This window comes from Lathyrus oleraceus, chromosome 7, assembly GCF_024323335.1.
Source record: "Lathyrus oleraceus cultivar Zhongwan6 chromosome 7, CAAS_Psat_ZW6_1.0, whole genome shotgun sequence".
In the NCBI taxonomy this organism is placed as follows: domain Eukaryota; kingdom Viridiplantae; phylum Streptophyta; class Magnoliopsida; order Fabales; family Fabaceae; genus Lathyrus; species Lathyrus oleraceus.
This window is the reverse complement of record NC_066585.1, coordinates 155,455,927-155,466,101: the sequence shown is the minus strand read 5'-3', so window position 1 is coordinate 155,466,101 and position 10,175 is coordinate 155,455,927. Positions and strand designations below refer to the sequence as shown.

Genomic DNA, 10,175 nt, shown 5'->3' with positions numbered 1-10,175 from the left:
TATTTTAGAATTTTCATAATCCTGATTTCTAAACTCTTCTAACTCATGTAGTTGAAGAATCCGGGATTCACCGGTTTTTGAAAGATCGCAATTCAGGAATTTGGAAGCCCAAAATGCTTTGTGCTCTAGTTCGAGTGGTAAATGACACGCTTTATCGTAAACCAATTGATAAGGGGACATACCCATTGGGGTCTTGAACATTGTTCTGTACGCCCATAATGCATCCTCCAACTTTATTGACCAATCTTTTAGAGAAGCACCAAAGGTCTTTTCCATAATCTACTTTATCTATCTATTAGATACTTCAACCTGTCGACTCGTCTGAGGATGATAAGGTGTGGAAATATTGTGCTTCACATTGTATTCCCTCAATAGATTTTCCATCAACTTGTTTAGAAAATGAGTACCTTCGTCACTGATTAATGCTCTTGGTACCCCAAACCTAGATAAAATTTAGTTTTTGAGGAAATTGACAACCACTTTAGCATCATTTGTGGGAAATGCTACAGCTTCTACCCACTTGGACATATAATCAACAACGACCAAAATGTAATTCTTTCCAAATGAAGGTGGAAATGGTCTCATGAAGTCTATTCCCCACACATCAAACAAATCTACCTCCAACATAGCATTTTGAGACATCTGATTTCTCTTCGAGATATTACCCATCCTCTGACATTTGTCACATTCCTTCACTATGATTTGAGCATCATTGAACAATTTAGGCCAGTAGAACCCAGACTGGAGGACTTTTGCTACTGTTCTATCGCCACTAAAGTGTCCTCCATATTCTGAGTCATGACATGCTTTGAGGGTGTCTCTCTGTTCTTCCTCCAAAACACACCTTCAAACCAACCCGTCTATTCCCTTTTTTTACAAGAATGGGTCGTACCAAAAATAAAACCTACAATCATGCAAAAACTTTTTTCTTTTTGTTAGAATCAAAATCGTCAAGTATTATTCCACCTACCAAATAATATGCACAGTCTGTGAACCATGGAACACCAGCAACAGCTAGGATTCGTTCATCGACGAACTCATCCTTGATAGGGTATTTCTCCTCTATTTCTTCTATCGGGGACATCTGGGATAAGTGATCAGCAAAATTATTTTCACAACCCTTTTTGTCCCTAATTTCCAGATCAAACTCTTGCAGAAGTATAATTCATCTCTGCAACCTTGGTTTAGATTCCTATTTATCAAAAAGATATCTCGAAGCAACATGGTTAGTATAAACAATTACCTTCGATCCTAACAGGTAAGACCTAAATTTGTCAAAAGAATGCACAACCACTAACAACTCTTTTTCAGTGGTTGCATAATTCATTTGGGCATGATTCAACACATGACTTGCATAATAAATCACATGCAAGAGATTTTCCTTTCTTTGTCCTAGCACTGCCTCTACTGCAGTATCACTTGCATCACACATGATCTCAAAAGGGAGAGACCAATCAGGAGAAATCACTATAGGAGAAGACACCAACTTACTCTTCAAGATTTCTAAAGCTTCACTGCACTTTTTGTCAAAAAGAAAAGGTGTGGGGTAAATCAGCCCCGCATCCAATAACTTTACAACCTCTTTGCGAACAACCTCTTTCATGGTTGGATTAAGTCTTCGTTGTAGTTGAACCACCGGCTTATGATTATCTTCCATCAAAATCTTGGGCATATAAACTGTCGGGCTAATACCTTTCTGTAGCGGTGTATTCGTCACTTTATGATTTAATGACTAAATCAAAAGCAAGACATACAAAGATAGAGTCGCCACCACACTTTTATTTATCCAAAGGAATGGCTAAAAAGCGGACAAAAGCCTAAGAAGTTTTACGCATAGAAAACTAATGAAAGGTCAGAGATCTGGGTAAGGGGGTAATTATGCAAAGGGAAGGTGTTAGGCACCCAATTCATCCTAGGTACTCCTAGGGAACCCTTTTCACAACTTGTTGCAAAAGATATTATTTATGAAAATATTTATTGTGCAAACATTGATTGGGAGGATGAGAAAAGAATATACAATTTTTATTATTTTTGTGTTTGGATGGAACGATCCATTGCCTACGTACCTTTACAGGATCAAAACCTCGTAGTTCGGCTAAAAGATTTCCAAAAATAAGTGGATTGATTTTAAACAAAAGCCCTAAGGTCTTTCATTATCCACGGGAGAAAACTCAACCTATACAACCACAGTCCACCATGTGAGAAAAGCTTCAACTTGCTGGTGAGGGACCATGCCCTATAATAAGCAAGGAAGTCTTACAATTCAATCACTAAGGACAAAAGGTGAGATTCACATCAACCACTAAGATAATTGAGATCTATGGCTAATGTATGAAAACTTGATTAAAGAATGGGAAAAGCCACCAAACAATTGAATGAGTGAAATTAACCAATTAGGATTTATTTACAAAATGAAGTCAAAGTATGATTAGAATTCATATCAGAAGAAGTATTGTGAAAATGAAGTTTGAAAATCAAAGCCCTAAGGCCTAGGTTTCTAATTTGAAAACAGGTGAAAATGTTTGCACAAAGTTTTCTGGTTTGGGTTAACATGCAAATGGAGGTTTAAAGACCAAAAGGGGTGGGAGGTTAAGGGATGCAAAACTTCTTAGGTGTTCACCTCTTGAGATCATATGTAGATGATCCAAGTGATTCCTTTGGAAAAGGCAACAAGCAGATAAGCAACATAAATGGAAACCAGATGCCAATCAATGGACTTATACCAGACTCACAAAACAAAAGATGGATACCAGATGCCAATCAATGGACTTACACCAGTCTCACAAAACAAAGGTGGATACTAGATGCCAATCAATGGACTTACACCAATCTCACAAAACAAGGAAACAAATGAAATAAGCAAGAGGAAACAAGTTGCCAATAAATGGTCTTACACTCGACTCCAAGGAAATGGAATGTCAATCAATGGTCTTAGTCCCAACTCCTACCAGATCACAGGAAACAACTGCCAATAAATGGACTTACAATTGACTCCTCAATGGACAAAACAAAATGTCACAAAGTATGAACAATGATCATGAAATGATATACAATTAATACTCAAAGATAAAAATAATGCACAAGGCACACACCAACAATTATGCACATATGGACAAATAAGCAAACAAGTGGTCAATTATCACACACTATACACAATCAATAGGCTCAAGCAAGGTTAGGCTTTAGTCAAGGGGTCATATCAACCTCGACAAACAAGCCAACTGGAAATGAGTGTTTTGAGCTCTTAACCCTAACATTGAGAGTTAGGGTGAAGCAGATGAAATGGAGATGAGGGTTATGCCTCATAGCTCTTATCCCTGGCCTGGGAGAGCTTTAATCAATAGAAAGTGTGGGAGTTCAGAATGAGGGAACTCTTCTCCACATATGGTTGACTCTATAAGATCTTGGATTCTTATTCACAATGCATCAACACATGGTGTGAGCAAAGTGAATGACACAACTGAATAGCAGGGGATGGATTGCACATCCCTTTTATCTTCCAATTGCCTCTTAAGAGGACTTTACCTGCTTGGCTCAAAATTAAACAAACAAAAACATGGCCTCTTAAGGAGGGCTTCAGACAGGTTCCTGCCAAAGTAACATGACAGGTCTTCCAGACTACATGAAGATCAAGGAATTATACCTAAGTGGTATGCCAACCACAAACAAAAGCAAAGCAAAGTTCAAATGAACTTAAAGCAACTTAGGTACCTGTGTAAACAACTAAACAAATCAGTACAATACTCAGACAAACAGACAACAATCAATAACAAACAGACAATCCCAATGTACAACACATAAGCCATAGGGCAAACTCAAGTGACTTATCATCAACCTACAAAACAACAAATGTTAGCAATCAAAAGCAAATATCAACATTCAAATGATGAAGCAACATTAACCATGGAATTTGGATGCTTGAACCTGAAATTCAAAGCTCACATGTAAGTACAAACCACTAGGTCAAAGCCTAGGGTCAAAGGTGAAGAAAAAATTCAAAACAGGAGCTAAAATTCAACACAATGCAACTTCAAACACATATTAACATGTCCTAAAAAGGACCAAAGCAAAATCATCAAGCAAGGCCATGTATTAAGCAAGAGAAGTCAAAGACAATTTCAAAGCTCACATTTGGACATCATGAATGAAAATTCCAAATCAAAACAGAAATGATTCAAATGATTCTGGAAAAATTCATGAGCATTCAACATATCCAACATGATCATCATACAAAAGATCAGAAGCATCAAAGATCATTTGGCATGGAAATTAAATTGCACAAGTTGAACAACCAAATGTGTGACACAAATTGTCACACCATGCAAACATGTACATAAAACAGAAATGGTAAATGATAAAAATACCAAACCAAGCCACAAACATCCATTAACATGTCAAGAATCATCATGTAAAATTTCATGTCCATTGGATTAAAATCAAGCATTTCACAATAAGATGAATGGAGCAAGGTCACAAATGTACACATGTTCACAAAGTCTAGCACCATTCAGAATCCAGCCATGCACAACTTTAAAATTTAACATCATAAAATTCTAGACATCTCAAGGATCAAGTAGCAGAAAACCAAGGATTTTTTGGATCATTTTTCAATTTTATATGGATTTTTGAAGTTGGATGAAAAAATGAAAATCAAAATGATCACATAGCATGTAATTTGGAGGGAAATGCATATATGAGAAAACATTTGAAAAAATGTTGTGCGCCAGAATCGAACACGGTATGAATTTGAATGAGCGCGTGCCAACACCAAAACGGTGCCGTTTCACCTGCAAAACCCTAACGCACCAGAATGGACGCTAAACCGTCACAAAACGGACGCTAACCTGGAAAACTTCATCTTCTTCACGAAGATGAAGATGAACAATACACCTCCAACAATTTTTTTTCCAGAAACTCAAAATTCTTATATCAACATGAAGCTCTTTCAATGGTGATTACAGATCAAGTAATATCTAAGCTCAATTCATCAAGATCAAAGAGAATCGAACAAAATAAGATTGGTGCACAAAACTTCCATCACACATAATTCACTCAATAATGCATCATTTCATGTGATTTTTAGCTCAGAATCATCAGAAAACAAAGATCTACAAGAACATGCTAATGAATTGCAAAATTATGAGATTCGAAACTTGACCTCTTGAAGAGCAGATTCTTGAAAATGCACGATTCAAAGCCTTGGATGATCCAAATCCACTCTGTAACACCTGTAATGATGTTTGATGAAGAAATTGAAGCCTGGCAGGTGCTGGATCTAGCTCAAATCAGAATTTCCATCTTCACCTTCATGAACTTGCTACACTTGATTCTTGCTCAAATTCCATAATCTAAAGCTTGATCTGCACAAAATCAAAGCCAGAGAACCAGAATATGGAAAGAAATAGCAATGTTATTTGGAAAAAATTTGAATTATGCTTGAGAGAAAATTTTGGAAGGAGAGAGAATTTGGATCTTGAAATGGTGAAAAATGATTAACCTCCCTAAAATTCTGTTAGGGTTTAGTATTTATATGCTCTCTTAATTACCTTGCTAATCCATACTTAACTTGGTTAATTAAAATAAGGTGTTTTGCAAAATTTCAAAAATGCATGGTGCATGGACTAATCCCACGTGAACAGTACCATTTGCTTCATCAATTACACTTAAAATCATTTTTTAAACCCAATGGCAATGGTAGAAAGTTCCCATGATGCAACTTCCTTCCGATACAACTTCCTTCACTGATGCTTGTACAAATTTCTCATTCACTTAAGTGCCTCCGCTCTCTTGTGCAAGGCACTGTGCATACCTGAACAAAACCTAAAACACCCAAAAAAAACAAAGACAATCATTAGAAATAAAATGTGTGGGTTTCCTCCCAAGAAGCACTTCGTTTAACGTCGTATGGCTCGACGATCGTCCATCTTATCCGGTAAGACGAACATCATCTACCAGACCACTCTCTTATCCTTGGTAGTATGATTTTAATCTATGTCCGTTCACCTTAAAGGTGTCCCCGTTTGCTTGATTTTTTAGCTCGATTGCTCCATGCGGGAACACTTTGTGAACCACAAAAGGTCTGAACCATCTTGACCTCAACTTTCCAGGAAACAACTTCAACCTGTAAATAAACAACAAAACCAATTGTCCCTTCCAAAATTCTTTCTTCTGAATTCTTTGGTCATGCCATTTTCTTGTTTGCTCTTTGTATATTTTAGAATTTTCATAAGCCTGATTTCTAAACTCTTCTAACTCATGTAGTTGAAGAATCCGGGATTCACCGGTTTTTGAAAGATCGCAATTCAGGAATTTGGAAGCCCAAAATGCTTTGTGCTCTAGTTCGAGTGGTAAATGACACGCTTTATCGTAAACCAATTGATAAGGGGACATACCTATTGGGGTCTTGAACATTGTTCTGTACGCCCATAATGCATCCTCCAACTTTATTGACCAATCTTTTAGAGAAGCACCAAAGGTCTTTTCCAGAATCTACTTTATCTATCTATTAGATACTTCAACCTGCCGACTCGTCTGAGGATGATAAGGTGTGGAAATATTGTGCTTCACATTGTATTCCCTCAATAGATTTTCCATCAACTTGTTTAGAAAATGAGTACCTTCGTCACTGATTAATGCTCTTGGTACCCCAAACCTAGATAAAATTTAGTTTTTGAGGAAATTGACAACCACTTTAGCATCATTTGTGGGAAATGCTACAGCTTCTACCCACTTTGACATATAATCAACAACGACCACAATGTAATTCTTTCCAAATGAAGGTGGAAATGGTCCCATGAAGTCTATTCCCCACACATCAAACAAATCTACCTCCAACATAGCATTTTGAGACATCTGATTTCTCTTCGAGATATTACCCATCCTCTGACATCTGTCACATTCCTTCACTATGCTTTGAGCATCATTGAACAATTTAGGCCAGTAGAACCCAGACTGGAGGACTTTTGCTATTGTTCTATCGCCACTAAAGTGTCCTCCATATTCTGAGTCATGACATGCTTTGAGGGTGTCTCTCTGTTCTTCCTCCAAAGCACACCTTCAAACCAACCCGTCTATTCCCTTTTTTTACAAGAACGGGTCGTACCAAAAATAAAACCTACAATCATGCAAAAACTTTTTTATTTTTGTTAGAATCAAAATCGTCAAGTATTATTCCACCTACCAAATAATATGCACAGTCTGTGAACCATGGAACACCAGCAACAGCTAGGATTCATTCATCGACGAACTCATCCTTGATAGGGTATTTCTCCTCTATTTCTTCTATTGGGGACATTTGGGATAAGTGATCAGCAAAATTATTTTCACAACCCTTTTTGTCCCTAATTTCCAGATCAAACTCTTGCAGAAGTATAATTCATCTCAGCAACCTTGGTTTAGATTCCTATTTATCAAAAAGATATCTCGAAGCAACATGGTTAGTATAAACAATTACCTTCGATCCTAACAGGTAAGACCTGAATTTGTCAAAAGAATGCACAACCACTAACAACTCTTTTTCGGTGGTTGCATAATTCATTTGGGCATGATTCAACACATGACTTGCATAATAAATCACATGCAAGAGCTTTTCCTTTCTTTGTCCTAGCACTGCCTCTACTGCAGTATCACTTGCATCACACATGATCTCAAAAGGGAGAGACCAATCAGGAGAAATCACTATAGGAGAAGACACCAACTTACTCTTCAAGATTTCTAAAGCTTCACTGCACTTTTTGTCAAAAAGAAAAGGTGTGGGGTAAATCAGCCCCGCATCCAACAACTTTACAACCTCTTTGTGAACAACCTCTTTCATGGTTGGATTAAGTCTTCGTTGTAGTTGAACCACCGGCTTATGATTATCTTCCATCAAAATCTTGGGCATATAAACTGTCGGGCTAATACCTTTCAAATCCTCAATTGCCCATCCAATAGCACTCTTATATTTCTTGAGTACTTGGATGAGTTCTTCTTCTTGAAAATGTTTCAAACCAAAATTGATAATTGCAGGCCATTTCTTTTCAGCATCAAGAAACACATACTTCAGATTCTCAGATAGTTGTTTCAACTTTATCCCCTTTTTAGGATCTTGGTTATTTTCTGATGATTAGGGTGGTCTTAAATCTTCCCACTGGTGTGGTTTTGATCTAGTCCATTGAGGTTGTGCTTCCATCATGGCTAGCACTTCTGACTCCCTCTCATCTTGATCACTTTCAAAAATTGACAAGCTCAAAACAAGTTCTAAAGGTAATTATGGTGTTTTCATTTTAATACCTTGAACAATCACTTGATCTATTACCTCTATAGTGTGACTCGTGCCCACATCATCTTTGTATTACATAGTGTTTCGAACATCAATTTTCAATTCTTTATCATAGACTTTGAGAGACATCGTTCCTTCCTTTATGTCTATCATACACCTTCCTGTTTCTAAAACTGGTATGCCCAATATGAGAGGGATCTCCTCATCTTCAGGCATCTCAAGAATGACAAAGTTAACCGAAAACATAAATTTATCTATCTTTACATGAACATCTTCCACAATTCCATAAGGTTGCCTAATTGAGCGATCAGTAAACTGAAGAGTCATCCTAGTGTCTTGAATGGTGCCAAGGCCCAGGTTTTTTGTAAATGGATAACGACATCAAACTCACATTAGCTCCAAAATTAATCAAAGCCTTCTTGAATTTTCTATCACCAATAGTGCAAGGAATAGTAACAGAACCCCTATCTTTCTTTTTCACAGGAATTTTCATACCTTGGAGAATAGCACTGCAAGTTTTAGTTAGGATGATTGGATCTACATTTGTGGAGTGCTTTTTAGAGATGATGTCTTTCATGAATTTGGCATATATTGGCATCTGCTCCAAAGCTTTATAAAATGGAATGTTTATCTCAAGTTTCTTAAACATCTCCAAAAACTTCTCAAAATTCTTCTCATGTTGGTATTTCTTCTTTTGTCTCGGAGGATAAGGAAGTTTAATAATTGGCTTGACAGTTTTTTCCTTCTCCTTTTCCACTATAGGCATTATCATAACATTCTCCTTCGTTTTCTTCAGTTTTTTTATTTCTAACTCGACTTCCAACAACCCATCTTCTTCTGCAATTTTTTCTTCCGGTTTCTTAGTAGACTTACCACTTCTGGTCACCACCGTATTAACATTATTATGCTCACGAGGATTTGTCACTGTGCCACTAGGAAAGGTACATGGAGCTTGAGAACTTAAGGCCAATTGTTGTGCTATCTGACCCATATGAACTTCAAGATTTTTTATAGAGGCATTGGTGTTTTTCTTATTGTTTCTAGTCTCCTCTTGGACTGAATATTGTGAGCATCCATTTTCTCAATGGAAATCTCCCAGTCTACTTTCTTTGGAGCTTGTTGTTGCTGATGTTATTGATATTGAGTCTGATATTGACCTTGACCATGTTTTGGAACATTCCCTTTCTGATCTTTCTAGGAGAAGTTTGGATGATTCTTCCACCCTGGATTGTAAGTGTTGGAGTAGGGATTATTCTGCTTCAAAATTTTATCTCTTCAATTTGTTGAGGAGTTACAAAGCAATACAACGTGTGGTGAGGTCCATTACAAATCTCACAACTGAAGGTCTGAGTAGGTTGAACTTGAGCTACCTGTTGAGTACCTATATTCATAGCCTTCAACTTATTTTCCACTTCAGCAGCTATTGTATCTTTCAACCGAATTTTATTAGTTTCTAGCTTCAGATCAATAACTCCCTTAGATTTTCTCGTACATCTATCATACAACTCCAAATGCTCATATAAAACTATCGCTTTAATGATCTCTTTAATATCGGTAGCTATTGAGAAATTGGTTAAGCCACTGGTTGCTGTATTAATCAACTATTTTGTTTTTATTTTGAGATCATTAACAAACATCTGCATATGCTCAGTCTGACCCATATTATAAGTTAGGCAAGCCACCAGAACCCTTTTGAATCTTTTGTAGGCATCTCCCAAAGACTCACCCTCCTTCTGTTTGAAGTTCAAGATTTCATACCTTTTTCTCAGAAATACTGATGCTGAAAAATACTCATTAAAGAAAGCTTTTTCCATCTCTTCCCATGATGTAATACTGTCAGCTGGGAGAGAATAGAACCATTATTCCGCCTCTTCGGCTAAAGTGAACGGGACATTATTAACTTCTTTGCTTCATC

The 10,175-nt window shown here is 37.0% G+C and overlaps 1 protein-coding gene across 1 annotated transcript; it reads right to left on the bottom strand.

Annotated features, from left to right (window-relative positions):
- Positions 1-453: 453 nt before the first annotated feature.
- Positions 454-1,672, bottom strand: LOC127102547 (uncharacterized). The gene is made up of 3 exons (XM_051039905.1): positions 1,244-1,672; positions 996-1,084; positions 454-844 (listed from the first exon to the last, which is right to left on the bottom strand). Exons 1-3 carry the CDS (start codon positions 1,670-1,672, stop codon positions 454-456), a joined length of 909 nt encoding a protein of 302 aa, XP_050895862.1.
- Between the last annotated feature and the right edge of the window lie 8,503 nt (positions 1,673-10,175).